At 44.5% G+C, this 16,548-nt stretch overlaps 1 protein-coding gene across 2 annotated transcripts in view; it reads right to left on the bottom strand.

Annotated features, from left to right (window-relative positions):
* Nucleotides 1-16,548, bottom strand: part of CLCN7 (chloride voltage-gated channel 7) — an 823,350-nt gene that overhangs the window by 716,566 nt on the left and 90,236 nt on the right. For both annotated transcript variants that reach the window (XM_069646815.1, XM_069646816.1), the window contains one exon: nt 1,790-1,855. In XM_069646815.1, coding sequence (XP_069502916.1) covers nt 1,790-1,855 — 66 coding nt within the window. The remainder of the gene's footprint in view (nt 1-1,789; nt 1,856-16,548) is intronic.

The following is a 16,548-nucleotide window of genomic DNA, read 5'->3' as shown; positions in this document are numbered from 1 at the left end:
TTGGCGGTAGGTCGGGTTAACTGTATACTTTGCATTAACTGACTGTATATATATTTTTCATATTAGTAATATTGTGAGATCACTACCTGCTTGATTAATTTTCCTTGTGTATTTTTGGGCCTATAATAAATATAGTCTTTTTGTACTTGCTTTCTAAGTGTAATGTTTGTATATTTCACTGGGTGAACTAATTATGAACCCCTGACCCCACTCACTGCTCCCAAGACTTAGCCTTTACCGCTGTACATGCTACCTGGATTGGTTTGGCTAACTACCAGAGTGTTCTCGGTTCACTAAAACTAGGGGGGCCTCCTAAACTCTGTCCACCATGCCAGAGTTTAGAAATCCATTTTAACAGAGGGCATGGGATAAGTCGACAAACCTGTTCCAACACAGTCATTGCTGTGGTTACAAACTTTTGGTAGGCCTGGCGTGTTGGGTGGGGAGGAAGAGGGGGCTGGAACGACAATTATTCGATTTATTCCCTGCTCAGTCATGTATCCTTAATTCTTGTTAAAAGATGGGATTCAATGCAGGGTTCGAAATTGCCAAGAAATGTGAGCTATTTAGCTCCTGCGTGTAGCCTAGAGCCTGGTTAGCTTGCTGTTAACAGCCCCCAGGAGCTACATTTGACTCCACAGACTTCCCTCCAATTCAAAATGTTGGCATTTGGGAATTTGTGTGAAGGAGCATTAGATAACATCTAGGAGATAGTTACACTCTAAATGGGCCATATACAATGGAGATAGGTTTATAGTTTGCCACATATGTGGATGTTCGATTTCCATCCAGCTATGTACTATCTCCTAGATGCCCAAAGTTGGCTTCTACTTACTGGGTCATGTCGGATACCCAGGAGCTGCTTTTAGCTCCTGCTCCACAAATTCTTATTTCAACACTTGCAAAGCCGTAGGAGTAAAGCGACTAGTCCCTCAGAAACCCAGCAGCATTTTCCCCTCCATACTTTGTTTCACCTATTAATTAAGATTCATTTTAGAAAGTATCTGCTAATTATTCTTTTGTGTGTTTAGCAATTTTACTAAAACCAAATATCAAACTATGTGTATTACAATGCCAAGACTCAGTATTTTATAAGCATTAGAAGGAATTTGTAAAATCACTGTACATGTTCATGAAGTCTCACATGTTCATTGGTAGACCAATTGGATAGCCACCTATTCATTTTGAAAAGCCCATATCAAGGAGCTAGCAAAAGAGACTTGCGTTGTTTGGTACGTGAGATGGGTCAAACATTGAGTTCTGCATTTCCAAATATTTTACAAGGCTACAGTCCGTAGACCAAACTGAAACACATTTATTTCGGCATTATGACATACAGATGAACATTCAATACATTCAATATTGAAGTTCTAACAATTTTAGATTGTACACAGGCTTTTGCTTCCCATTTAAGTTCTCAATCTTTAAAGCAGAGGATCAAACACATTGAACTCTGTCATCACCCTTTCAGCTCGAAGCACAATTTGTAAAGTTCTACAAAGGTCTGAAAAACCCAAATTCAATTCTTTATGGAACCATTAACTTTGAACTCTCCTTCCATTGCACCTACTTTGACAAAGCACACCGATCCAGAGTTCTGATGCTGTGGTTCGCAAAGAACTGCTGAGTGATCAATACCACCAACAGCCAACAAGAGTAAGCAAGCAGTCTCTATGCAAGAAACATACCAAACCTAAGGAAATCTGGTGTGCCTTTTCTTCATGAGAACTAGGAGCCACGTTTAGAATGCTCACTTCCATTTACACAGCACTACACATGTTCTACTCACCGCATGGTTGATGCGCCGCTCCTCTTCCATAAACAACTGGTTCTCAGTGTTGTCATAATCCAGGCTCTAAAGCAAAAACAAAACAATCAACATCATGTACAGCATTAACTGGACAGATGACTTGTGGTGCTTTCAAGTCCCGACAGCCTAGAACAGGCGGGCCTGTTGAGGTCATTAGCCAGATACATTGTGATATCCCCATTTAGAATAAGTGTACTCATTTCATAGAGTTCAAGTCTTCTTGCCTCAATTTATTTTTTGTACTTCCCAATCGCCAAAGCTATTCAAGCACACCAAACAATTGCTCTGTATATGCCGGTTAAGTGGCACAGCAAGTAGAGCGCTCGCTTTGACATCCGTGCAGAGCTTGCCGACGCAGGTTCGAATCCCGGCGGGGCCAAACTCAGCCTTTCATCCTTCCGAGGTCGATAAATGAACACCACACACTGTGGGTAATAATAAGCAGCGCTCAGATACCCAAGGGTTCGTAGCGCTATATAAGTGCCAAAATATTATTATTATTTATTATTATATATACCAAGTTGCATTAATCCCTAGCATGGAAACAATCTACTTATCAATTGCTTCCTTCCCTGCACTAAATATATATTGGTTTCATAATTTTCCGTTTTCTTTTTAAAATATCATGCACCAGTTCCCAGCAGGGTCCCAATCATATCTCTGATGCTCCAATATTTGTATCTTTTAATTTAACTTGTGTTAGTTTAGAGTTTCAAGCAATACATCCTTATTGGGTAGGGGTTGTCTGGACATGCATATCTGGTTTTCTTGGCTTTTTAGTCTATGTTACTTTAATATCTAATAGACACTGCTGTTTCAGAGTGTAGGGAAGGGTCTAATGCGTCCTCCCAATCATGGACATCACTAATCCTGCATGTGAAGACTGACCCAGAGGACGTGCAGCAGGCTCAGTGTGCAAGTTAACAAATGGTCCCAGCTACCAGCCCATCTGGTCACCTTCGGATCCCAAATATATCCAAAGATATGCAGGACCAGCAGGACCGCTTGAATAGAAATATCAAAACACTATTCAATATAAAAACTATGGTGCGGTTGCCGTGGTTTTCTCACTATTATCAGATACACAAACAATTTCTCCTTCCTTATCACTCAGTCCAGATAGCTCACCCCAAAAACAAAAACACTATCTAGCTTGATGTGCTTTCTGTTAAATGTTTGCTCAGTCCCAAAAAAGAGATGACCCCTAAAAAAAAGCCTATTCTAGAGTACAATTTAGAATTGTGCACTCAACAAACTTGGACTAATGATGAAAAATGTTTTTGCTGAATGATAGATTACCATCTCAACAGCTACTTGAAATGTTAAATTAATTAGGTTTAACTTAATTCATCAATAAACTCACACACTACCTAGGCATATTTTCGCTATCCACAGAATTTGCAACACACAATTAAAATTCCTTTGACTGGATGGCTCCTCTAGGTAGTCATTTACTATCACAATAGGGATATAATCTCTCAAGCCGTAGTGTTTCAACAAAAAAATAAGAAAATGGTCAAGTGTGAAACCTCACATTGCAGCTCCTTTAATTTTATGCAGAGCCTCAGAACATATTACAAAAGTAATGAACTCTACTCAACCTGCCAAACATGGGCCACCAAAAGTAGTCGTTTGGAGTAAAGAGAAATAACCACCTACACAGAACGCACAAATCTTTATAGAGACAATGGAAAAAACAAAGCTTTAAAGACCTGAACACAATGCCAATTATGGAAACTCAAATCTAATAATTTCACTAAAAAATTAATTAAAACAACAACACATTGGAAGAGTCATATAGAGACCATTTAGAAGGAATAAAAGCGTGCTATCTGCAAATACGAATAACTGTTTATAATCCTGGAATAGTTAGCATCTACCTCTTTCACCAATACAAATATCCCTCCTTTCTTCTTACTTTGTCAAAATACAGAAAAACCTTTCATGAAAAATGTAAAATAAAAATAGGTTTTATTTAGGACCAATATTCATGGGCAAAAAGTTGGTTAGTTAAGATGTTCAATCCCATCTTGGACTCATTTACATCAACAACATAATCTGACTTATTTGCCCTTTCTGATAAAATATTGGAAAGCATGGCTACTCAACAATTGACACACTGTTCAAAAACTGTACCATACTGGACTTCAAACCAAGCAGCTATCGCACAGGCTGTAGTATTGAGCAGTATTGAACAGGTAGTTACTTCCATGCTATCTGGAGGCTAGTGGCACTGCTGGAGTGCTGATACGTTTAGTTCTCTGCATCGTTGGGCACATTCAAGCACGATATCCTAGTGGGCAGATTGTGCCGGTTTAGTATCACCAGCTCAATACTAGCATTGACCCATGATTTCCTAATTGACAGGCTCAATCTGTGGACATGGACTCATTGTAATGTCATGCCACTCGAGCCATTTGCAGGACCCACAGGGCTGCTCGGCCACTCGTCAAACAGATTTTTATGCCTATGCTGAGGATACCCAAGCCCTTTTACATCTGGGTGAATATATTCCATCAGTCACCAATTTTAAATGGGGTACGACAGCTGTTAACAAGGGAGTGGTTCAGCAATAACATATTGTAATGTTAATGTGTGTTCAAAATGAGATGCCTCCTGAGCCTGCACTCATTTAAAGCCATCAGTGATGTTCTCCCCCAATCCCTTTTCTGGCCAGAATCACAGGGTAACTGCCCACTGACCTTGTGATTGAATCCAACTTGCCATCGTTGCTCAAGTGACTAGGGAAGTTGGTTTGTCCTTTAGTCAATTACACACTCTTACGAAATTACTACACTATTCAGTTCTAGCAATGAAATCCAACTAACGTATGATTTTCTCTTTGCCAGACTGGATTTTTGTAACTCTGTTTATATGGTCCTTCAGAAGAAAATAGCAAGAACCTTAGAGACTTTACAGATGAAACTCAACCATGCAGGCGCTGTGCTACATCACTAACACAGGATTCCTATCACAGAATTAACACCATTTATATTATGCATCGCCCAGAACGTATGCTATCCTAATGAATCCATTTACTTGCAATACATTTAAATACACATGCGCTCAACAAAGATAATACTTGATGTTCGAACAAATTGAATCTTTTCTTACTTCCCAAGGGAAGGCTTGCAAAATAGGATAATTAATCCTTTTCTACGCAGGTTCTCATCACCGAATGCCATCACTTCCACAATCAGGAAAGATGTAAACTCAGAAAACTGTTAAGAATCTTCCTATATCCAGTTCAGTCCTTATGTAGCTCACACAATGTGGTTCAGCTAAAGAGTTTGGATTTTGAAGCATTATAGGTTGCTCCTTCCAGAATACTAGCACCACATTGTCCTCACTGGAAAATGTTTGTGCTTAATAAATACACAAACATATACACAGGCTGTTTGACACAAAGTTGAGGACAAGGATAACAATAAGTGAAGTGCATCAAGCAACAAAGTTGCCGTAGCAATGTTTGTCAAGACGTTTTGCTCTTGTGTTGGCAATGCAATAAGAATATAGATACAATAGCCAAGAATTTGGAGAGTTCTTTACAAATGTTGGTGTGAAGGGAAGACAGTGGAAATGCAAGTGTAAGAACACCCAAGGCAGTAGAGGCAAGGAAAGTACTAAGAAATTAGTATTCACCTGTGTGTTGCTTCTTTAAGAAAAAGGTGTTCAGACCCCTTATAACTTTGGGGAAGCGAGATTGTCCGTGGTTCTATCCGAAAAGCATTTCTAGCCATAATCATTTATTATAGTCTCCTGCAGCAAGTACCGAGTCTTTGCGGCAAACCTTTTGCTGGTTGGGTTCCCCAACCATACGTTTGCTGCCCTGCAGTAGACCAGCCGTTGGCAGAGTAGGACTGGTGGGCAACTAGAAAGGGCACAAACGAAATTGGCAAGAGGGAGAGCGTGAGAGGGAACGAGATGGTGACAGGGAGCGAGAGAGATAAGTCAAACAGATGATGAAATATTTAGAGAGAGAAACATAATAAGAGGGAGACGAATGGAGAGAAAAATAGCAAGCAAACAAGGGCAAAAAGTCAAAACAGTAAAACAGATGCTCACTTCACATGAGTGTAGGTGGGGACACGTGGAATAGATATAGAACAAGAGATACTATTATGGTCCAGGAGTTCCCATCAGATGGTGGTTATGCAAATATTGGCTATTATAAGTTGTGCAGCAAAAATACATTAATTTGATAGTGTGCAAAAATCAGCCCCCAAGAATTAGCCCCAGTTAGAGATACATCACCAATCCTGTACAGGTTTTCTAGTTAAAAAAATGCAGCTTGAAATAAAATTCAATTTTTTTAAAAAAAAAGAAAAAAAAAAAAAAAGTTCTTGTACGTATAGGTTTAAATGGGAAGCCAGTACACTTAATGGAGATTTTCACAGTATTTCCCATCCGTCACAAGTTGACCTTTTGAACAGAAATTGAAAGAAGCAACAAGTAAAACACTGTATGACAATGCATTACTTACCGTAAAAGCATTTCTGATGGTTGTATCTGCTTAGATTCACATGCTGTGCATAGTCCGACATCCAGTGGTCACTGCGGAGTATTGCATTTTGTTTTTCGTAGTCGAGAAGGGGACGTCGACAAGGCGCGTCTGTAACACTATCCCTATAGTGACGTGCATTGTACCCACAATCCCTCACGCGTCGAGGTCCCTCCGTTTGAATTTTTTCTTCTCTGAGGGAGCCTATTAGACGCGAGTACAGAAAAGAGAGAAAGGTAAGGATGTCTATGTTCCTTCCATCCGAGCGGGGAGGAAGGGTGAGCGCATGTGAATCTAAGCAGATACAACCATCAGAAATGCTTTTACGGTAAGTAATGCATTGTCTTCTGATGTTTGTTAACCTGCTTAGAATCACATGCTGTGCATAGACTAGCGAGGAGTACCCAGAGTTGGAGGTGGGTTGTGAGAAGGAACAGTAGAAAATAGATGTCTTAACACTGCTTGCCCTACCTGGGAATCAGATCTAGAGTGGGCATCTAGACAGTAGTGTTTTGTAAAGGTGTGTACAGAACTCCAGGTTGGCGCTTTGCAAATGGACTCCAGAGGGACATTTGCAATGAATGCTATGGAAGCCCCAGTGCCTCGAGTAGAATGTGCTCTTGGCTTGAAGGCTAGTTCTCTCTTAGCAAGAGTGTAACAGAGTGATGCATTGGACAATCCATCTAGATATAGTGGATTTTGAAACTGCATCTCCTTCTCTTCCTGCTGCCACCGAGACAAAGAACTGATTAGTCTTTCTCAGAGGTCTAGTTCTTTCCATGTAAAACATGACAGCCCTGCGTACATCTAGTGTATGCAGGCTCTTTTCTCCCAAACTTGAAGGGTTCTGAAAGAACGTTGGTAGTTCTATAGATTGGTTGACATGGAATTTAGAAGTTAATTGTGTGTGCGTCGAACCACCTTATCCTTGTGAAGTGTTACAAAGGGGTCTAGCATAGAGAGCGCTTGTAGTTCACTCACTCTCCTAATGGAGGTGATAGCTATTAGGAAAGCAGTTTTAGGAGTGAGGTTCTTAAGGGATGCTTTGTGCATGGGTTCAAAGGGTGAGTCCATAAGCCTGGTAAGTACCACATTTAGGTCCCATCCGGGAGCTGAGTTAACTATAGAAGGGTGTATTCTCTTTACTCCCTCCATGAATGCCTTAATAACTGGGACTTTCCAACATGACACTGTCTTGAGAAGTGGTGTACGCAGAAAGTGCAGCTAGATGAACTTTAATGGAATTAAAGACCAGACCTGAGTCTAATAAGCGAGTCAGATAAAGAACAATCTGTGTGGGAGAGCAGTCAACTGGGTTGATGTTCTTATCTCTACACCAGATGACAAATCTTTTCCATTTGCTGGAATAGCAGTAACAAGTGTGAGGTTTTCTAGCCTCCTTAATAATGTCCATGCATTTTTGAGGGAGTTGTAAATGTCCAAATTCTAGGACCTCAGGAGCCAGGCTGCTAAATGCAGGGTCTGTGGGCATGGGTGTAGTGTTCTGCCCTTGTCCTGTGACAGCATGTTGTACATTTCCATCAAGTGAGCGAACCATGGCTGCCGGGCCCACATAGGGGCCACTAATATCATGGTAACTGGTTCCTTGTGCATCTTGTTGAGAAGGGGAGTCGGGGGCAGGGGGGGGGAGCGTAAACACATTTCCCTGACCATGGTATCCATAGACCGTTCCCCTTGGATTGGTTCTGGGGGTACCTGGAGGCGTAATCTTGGCATTGAGAGTTCTCCAGAGTTGCAAACAGATCTATTTCTGGGAATCCCCATTGTGTGAAGACGTCGAAGACTGACTTCTTGTAACCACCATTCGTACTCTGCGGACGGAGGGAAGTCTCTGCTGAGTTAGTCTGCCATGTGTTTCAGAGCCCACTTCCAGATGTTCTGGGACAGCTTGGACAGTCCTGGAGAGTGAGTGCCCCCTTGCTTGTTCAGATAGTACATGGCTGTGGTGCTGTCTGTGAGGACCATCACTGTCTTCCCTTGCAGGTGTGCCTGGAAAGCCTTCAGTGCTTTGAAGACCGTTAGCAGTTCCAGCAAGTTTATGTGTTTGGGCGCTACGTTCAGAGTCCAAACTCTGTGTGCAGTCTGATGGGATAGGTGAGCCCCCATCCTGTGAGGGATGCGCCTGTAGTTATAGTGGCCTCCACTGCGGGGGTGGCAAATGGTTTCCCTATTACAAGGTTTTCCTTCGACCACCACCACAGCGAGAGAACCAAGGCCTGCGAGACCGCCACTAGATCGTCCCATTGTCCGCTGGCCTGACACCACTGGCTGTTGAGCCACTCTTGCATTGGACGCAGTCGCGCGTGAGGTACCAGATATATACATGACGCCATCATTCCTAGCAAACGCTTTGCTTTGCGCACCGTCACCTCTCGATCGGCCACATATTGAGGGATCTGAAACAGCATATTTTGGACCCTCTCGTTGGAGGGGAAGATGAGGCCATCCTTTGTTCGAATTAGAGCCCCTAGAAATTGTTTCATCTGGCTGGGGTCTAGGCTGGACTTATTTTCGTTGATGGAGAAGCCCAGTTGGGACAAAAAGTCTACAGTCTTTTGGGTATTTGAGAAGCAGGTTTCGTAAGAATCCCCTGTTATGAGCCAATCGTCGAGGTGAGGGTATACTGGGATGGACAACCTGCGCAGGTGGGCCGCTGCCACTCCCAGTACTTTCGTGAATACCCTTGGCGCTGACGCTATGCCGAAGGGTAGCACTCTGAACTAGTAGTGTTTGCCCTCTATCATGAACCTGAGGTATTTTCTGTGCGCTGGCAACATTAAAATATGAAAGTATGCATCTTTCATGTCCAGTGTTGTCATGTAATCTCCCTACGAAAGTAGGGGGATTACTTCCTGTAGGGTCACCATGCAAAATTTTTGAGGTTTGACAAATTTGTTCGCTGGGTGCAGATCTAGTACAGGGAGCATGGTTAAGTGCTTTTTGGGTACAAGGAAGTACACTGAATAAATACCTTCCATTACCTGTGATAGAGGCACAACCTCTATTGCTCCTTTTAGTAACAGTAGTTCCACTTCTTGAAGAAGAATGGCGAGGTGTTCCCATGACAGGCGTCGTCCCCTTAGGGGTCTGTACTTGGGGAACTGATTGAATTCTATACAGTACCCATGGGCTATAGTTGACAATACCCATCGGTCTGATGTTATTCCCTCCCATGCTGGTAGGAAAGATGTTAACCGGCCCCCAACCGGTGATGCATGGGAGGGGACCCGGATATTCGGGTCATTTGGTGTTGGTAGCCGGGGAACCTCTGGGAGTGGGGCCCCGACCTCTGCCCTTGCCACGGCACTGTCCTCTTTGCGTGTACTGGCCACTGGTTCCCTGAGTAGAAGACCAGTTGCCGGTAGTGTACTGCTGTTGTTGCTGCTGCTGCTGCTGCTGTTGGCGTTGCCCTCAAAAAAAGCGTTTGTTGCCAAATCCTCGCTTATTGGGAGGCTTTGAGATTTGGTCTAAGGTCTTGAGGGTGTCAAACTCTTTCTTTGCAGTCTCCAGTGCGTCGTCCACTGCCTTCCCAAAGAGGTTAAACTCCTCTATTGGTTTGTTAATGAGTGAAGCCTGTGTATCTGGCATAAAACCGGAATTGCGGAGCCAGACATGACGCTTCAGAAGAATTCCCTGCACTAAGGAACGGCCAGCTGTTTCTGCAGCATCAAGAGTGTTTTTAATGATGCTCTGGTTAATCAGAGTTCCTTCTGTTACTGTGGCCAATAAGCGAGTTCTTGAGGGCTCAGGAACTTCCGAGTTCCTGCCGTAATTTTCCCCATTGGGCATTAGCATAACTTGCCAGTAATGTATTATTATTGGCAATTCTGGTTGAAAAAGCTGCCAAGGCTGTAATTCTTTTACCCAGGGCATAGAGCTTCTTTCCTTCCTTGTCTGGGGGTGCTTCGCTGGTTGACAGCGGAACCCCTGCTCTTTTCCTTGTGGTAGTTACCACCAAGGAACCCGGAATTGAGTGACCCCTAATGTATAATGGGTCTGACTGAGAGGAAGTAAACAATTTTTCAATTCTGGGATGGACTCTCTTACCGGTGCAGGTGTGGACAGCGATGGAGTAATTCGTCTCTTAACTGAGGCGAGGAGGGAGGGGAATGGTTTGACTAGTGGGAGATTTTTCTTTAATGATCTTTTCCACAAAATCAGTATCAGGGCTAATTTCGCCAGTTTCAATCTCAAAATGCGCTGCTGCCTTTCGAAGTAGCGCATTGAAGGTGGGTTGATCATCTATTGGTGATGGATTCCTGACCGGTGTGGTCTGAGGAGAGGGAAGGTTTAAGATGTCAGGGTCTGTAGACTCTGTTGGTGACTGCCAGGGCTGTGAGCCACCTTCATCTGGGTCTTCCTTGAATTCCCCCCATCCCCCAACATATGTTAGTGTTTGCCTCAAAACCTTCGCCTGTTCCTAAGTTTTGTTGTCTTCACTATTTAAGAACTCCTCATCTTCCTGGAATTGGGAGTCTTCTTTAGTGAGGTCATAAGTATTCATGTCCTCTTGGAGGGGGTTAAATAATCTAGGATATTTAGCCCTAGGGTCCTCCTGAATCCCCTCCCTTGGTCTCTTAGGCGTTTTATTTTCAAGAGTGGACATAAATCTGTCCAGCTTGTCCGTACATGACTGGAATCTCTCAACAGTCCAGTATGGTAAACCAGAACGGTCTGGAGGCGAAAAAGGAGGTCCCTCTGCCTTTATCCATCTAGGTCTGTCCCAGAACGTCGAGGATAAGGTCCCTTCGCCTTCTGAGAAACCTTCTCGCAGGCTAGGGCCTTCTTTCGACGGCGGGAGTGGTCCCTGCCTTCCTTCCGGCATCCTCGGCGCTTCCCTGGCCTTGTCAGCGGTTTTCGGCGTGTCACTCGCTGTCCATTTCTGTCCGTCCTTGGAAACTATACGCGGCAAGCTCTCGACGATTAGTTTCTCCGTCGAGGGTTCGGGTGTCGTGCTGGTCGGTGCCGAGTCTTTTTTCGGCGACGATATCGCTCTTACGCGGCGCACCGCCTGATGTTTTGGTGGTAGCGCCCTCGTCTGCGGGTAGCCCAGTCGCAGGTCGCTGTGGCGGGGAGGGCTTGCGACCCTTACGGTCGGTGGAGGTCGCTGGTAGGCCCGGCGTCTCCGCTGGCGCTAGGGCTGTCTTTGTCTTCGACAAAGACGTGCAGCGGGTTGTGTGCTTATGTTTGTGTTTTCTGCGTTTGTCAGTGTCGCCGGGGTGTTCATCCCCATAAGCAGGGCGTGAGCCGAGCTTGTCGGGGCCAGGGACAGACGTCGAGGAGCGGGAACGCTCCCTAGAGAGGTCTACAACCTCCGACGCAGAGGTCGGGTTATCACTATCCTCGTCACACTCGGCGGCAGCAGGGGAGGAAACAGACCTAGACATAGCATAGGCTGCCCACCTTTTGACCCTGCGGTCCTTTAAAGTCTTAGGCTTAAGAAGCTTACAGGCCGCACAGCCGTCCTCTTTGTGGTCGAGGGGCAAGCAACGGTTACACCGTTTGTGCCCGTCTTTCCAAGTGAATTTGCCCTTGCAGCACGGGCAAAATCTAAAAGGGAGTCCTCTCCATAGCCGAGGATACAGTTAAACGTAATAACAACCCCCAAGGAAAGGGAGTGTAAAGAGAAAGGCTCAGAAAGAACAAGAAATGCCCCATGACCCCACTCTCCCTACTGTCTTAGCCCGGCGAGGCCAGGCCACGTATTCGGCAGCGCCGAAGGATCTCCTCCGTCAAAGTCACTGCCGTCAAAGTTCTTATCCTGCAGTGAAACAGCTTCTCAGCTACGACGTCAAAGGAGTGTTCTAATGTATATGTTCTTAAATAACGACCAAAGGGTCGAGTAAATGTCTTTGCAATTTCTCTCGAGGAGCTCTGCGTAAAAGCGACCAATATCTGGGCGGAATAAAACAATCCGAGGGACCTCGACGCATGAGGGATTGTGGGTACAATGCACGTCACTATAGGGATAGTGTTAAAGACACGCCTTGTCGACGTCCCCTTTTCGACTACGAAAAACAAAATGCAATACTCCGCAGTGACCACTGGATGTCGGACTATGCACAGCATGTGAATCTACCTTTTGAACAGAAATGGAAAGAAGCAACAATTCAAACAGTATACAAATACATTATTTAAAATAAAAATACATTTGCTAAGTGCTTTGTAAATTGTGTCAGGAAACAAGAGAATTAAAAACAGATTTTCTTTCTGGCTTTGTATTCCTATAGTTGAGTTTTCTACGACACCCTATGTGTGGGGGACAGAAGTGGGGGGCAGAAATGGGTGGGCACATGCGGGTTACAACAGACTCCTCTTTCCTTATATAACTGTGAGGGAAAGGAATACTGGTATTTCCAAGCCATTGCTCAGTCCTGCTAGAGTCATTGTGGAGTTCGATCTGGGACACTGACATCACCTTAAAGAGAGATACAGAGGGCAAACTGCCCATCTTGTTTATCGTGTTACCGGCATGTCTGGGGCATATTTGAATACTTTTTCGAGATATAATGGAGGCTTGTAGTAAGATGGAAAGGGGACTTGTACATGCCAATTTCTTTGTGATTTTGAAAAGACAATCTAACACGCAACTCTGCTCTAGTTCCATTTTGGGATGGGATACTCTGCATTGCCTCCAATTTCTCAAAGCCTTTTTTGTGTTTCAAGAAAAGATAGTACTTCTCAGACCAAATAAGTACATTCTTTGGGTACCCCAGTAGCATAGTCTGGATTTTCTGGCAACCTCTCAAAGTATGCTCCATCAATCTAGACAAAGTAAATTTGCCTGTTTTCAGCCACTTTTTCCACCGAATGCAGGGCTACCAACTCCTCAGTCTGCAGATTGCAGTAGAATGGTTGGGTTTTCCAGGGTTGTGCCAATTATGGATGTATCACTCCCTACTTTGCAAGAGGGTAGATTTCCAATAGGTAATGCAATTGTTCCTTCAGAGTGACATGCGAGTCTTCTCCCCCTCCGCGGAGGCAGATCCCACCCCGATCTCGTGTGGTGTCCCTCAGGGCTCCTGCGTATCCCCAACTCTATACAACATTTTCACCAAGCCCTTGTTCGACGATCTGGATCATCTTGGTATCACCTATACTAACTACGCAGATGATACACAGATCCTCCTCCCGCTTTCTGGGGATCATGCTAAGGACACGGAATTGGTGAACAAGGTATACCTTATCATCCAGGCGTGGATGGCCATTCACGGCCTTTGTCTAAACGATGATAAGACAGAGTTGATCATCTTAGGCACCCGAGCCAATATCAAAAAACTAGAACAGGAATTTGCCTCCTTCAACATAGACGGGAACACCATCCAAGTATCCAAGAATGTTAAAACCTTGGGATTCTATCTTGACTCTACCTTATCTTTTGATAAACAGCTAAAATCCCTTGCCTCCTCCACGGCCTACACGTGCAAACTGATTAGAGCCAGTAAACCTTTCCTCTCCAACAAGAGTTGTCTAATCCTGGCCAGAGCCTTAATTCTTTCCAGAATAGATTATTGTAATGCCCTATATTCTGGAGCTAATAAAAAAATAACCCAGAGATTACAAACATTACAAAATAATGCCTTGAGAGCGGCACTAGGCATTAACAAACAGTCCCATATCTCGTCCACCAGACGACATCACAACTGGCTGTCTACAGAGAACAAAATAAAACTCAAGATGCTATCCTTGACCGACAAAGCCCTCAATAACTCTGCCCCTAGCTACTTGTCTGACAAACTCCATAGGAGAACATCTTCCAGACCCACCAGAGCTGGTAACTTCAACTGTTTGACAATACCGAACTTTAGACTGAACACTATCGGAGGAAACAGTTTCCCAGTAAAGGCGGCTAAAACTTGGAATTCTCTACCACAAGACCTGAGAGTAGACATGCCCTACCATTGCTTCAGGAAAAAAGTTATTCAACTCCTCACCTCGACTGACCTTTGCTGACCGGGGGCGCTTACTTCCTACGAGCATCTTGACCCCCTTGAACCTGTATACCTGCTGTAATTACTGTATGCCTGATCTGTCTAACCCAATGTAATTTTAATGTACATTTTGCTATGATGTAACCTGTAAGTTTCGTATTACCTTGCCACTGCGCCCTGTTATCCCTGGGTCTGGCGCGCATAAAAAGTGAATAAACAAACAAACAAACATTCAACTTCCCAGTTCCCTTCTGCACTCTTCAGGAACATTTAGGATTCCAAATCTTTTACTCTTTAGAATCTCTAAGAAGTTGAAACCTGTTCTATGAGCTTCAGGAGCCATGTTCACCATTGAGGAGACAGTATATGGCCTATGAAGCTTGTTGAACCTTAGGAAGCTCAATACAATGCATGAAGTTATTTGCAGCTTGCGATCCTCCCAAAGATCATTCAGTTCACCTGAAAAGGACAACAGGAGACGGTTCAGTAGGCCAGGAATTACATCATATTCCATTCACTGGCAGATGGATGAATTGCTCCACAATTACATCAGAAATTGGATGAGAACAGAGAGAACAGAGGTAGCTGGATGGTCTGACTAGGGCTTAAAAACATTGGATCACATTTCCATTTGAATTGTACATATGCACTTCATGCAAGTCTCTGCCAGCTCAGTCAGGAGATAGGCAAGGACAGGGGGACTGGGACACCCAGAGCATGACAGAAGAGGAAGCAGTGGGAGGCAAAGATGAATGACTCAGAACCACCCTTTACCAAGTTGTGAAGAAGAGAAAGCGGGAACAAGATCCCCGATCTACTCAATTGACAAATGAGCTGCTCATAGCAAGCGTGCACCTTATAACAATTCTTTCCCATGTCAGTGCCACCATTGGATATCCTCCTCTCCATCTCACTGCAGGCTCCCTCAATTTGAGACGTCTCCCAACCTCCAATATATAAATTCCAGTGAGCCATGTGGAAGTCAGTGCTGGGACTGGACACACTGTGGATGTGAGCCGCAATCATGGCGAGAGGCTCAGTTTGCAGACACAAAATATGGAGCTTCAGAAGGCAGTACTCTAGAATCTCAGAACGAGCATGAAGGCGCAGAGACAAGTTCCACCGGCCCCAAACACTCACTAGCCAAGCTAAGAACAAGGCACATACAATGACTGGGATAAACTAGCACTTCATCTAGTTTCACTTACCAAAGGATTGATAGAAAATCCGAAAGTAAGAGGGTGGTATTGACAAAGTAAACATTGAGGTCTCAGTGCACATTGCTGCACGGAACCAACATGATCAGAAAAAGGGATGCAAGTATCTACCAAATACTAGACTACTCCAATAGTTTAATGTCTCCTTTGTAAGGAACCTAAGGGTGTCCTCACTTTTCCCCCAAGCATCCTCTGCTCAGGTGGCCCTGGAAAGTCCATTGCTTTGGATCCCGAGCCTGGTGCTGTATACACGAGGGAGGATCACCTGAGTGGGGGGAACTTGGGGAATGGGAAGAGGGCGTCCTTGGGAGAGACTTGATATTCCCTCCCACCCCCCCCCCCCATTTCCTTTTCACAATGAACATTCCATCCCCACAGCTTTTGTAGGTTACTGTCAACCTTTGCCCTGGTCGTCCTTTCTAAGTGGCCCTCAGAAACGCCATTGTTATACTGGGATGAGGAAGAGAGCAACTAGGACGACAAATCCTTATTTGGGTGTGAAAAACACACATCAGCCTGCTCTTGTTAATACAAATAATTATCAGCCCAGTACCAAAATGAGAAGGAAACAACCTGGAGTTAAGCACACTTCCATTCATTCACATCACTTTGGTACTGAGGAAGAGGGCTTTGGAGGAGTTACATTGTAATAGCCAGGCATGTCCAGCTAATACGTTTCACCATGGGCAGGCAATTAGAGGGGGAGGGAAAGAGGGGGAGGGAAAGAGGGGGGGAAGTAAGGAAGGGGAGGTATCGTAGAAGCGGAGCAGGCTGGCAGGGAACCGGCTTGAGGGAAGCTGGGCTGAACAGGTGTGTGAGATGCCGGGCTAAGGCTGACTGAGAGGGTCTTAAAATCCTGCTGTCCTCCCTGCCAGGTGTCCACAGAAGGAGCTGTGGAACACAAAAGCCTACTGAGCACCGCAGGTCTCCAAGACCAAGAGAGCGAGAGGTGCTCTCAGTAGCTCCCGCTGGGGAAGAGCAGCGCTATGTATTGTATTGTATGGTTTATTTATTGATATAGCGCTCCAGATCCTTAGGCAGCTGGGCTCTTGCAAAGATTTAGTTACA

This window comes from Ambystoma mexicanum, chromosome 2q (genome assembly GCF_040938575.1).
Source record: "Ambystoma mexicanum isolate Mex_15411 chromosome 2q, UKY_AmexF1_1, whole genome shotgun sequence".
NCBI lineage: Eukaryota > Metazoa > Chordata > Amphibia > Caudata > Ambystomatidae > Ambystoma > Ambystoma mexicanum.
Note: the sequence above shows the minus strand (reverse complement) of the source record. Positions and strands in the feature narration are given on the sequence as shown.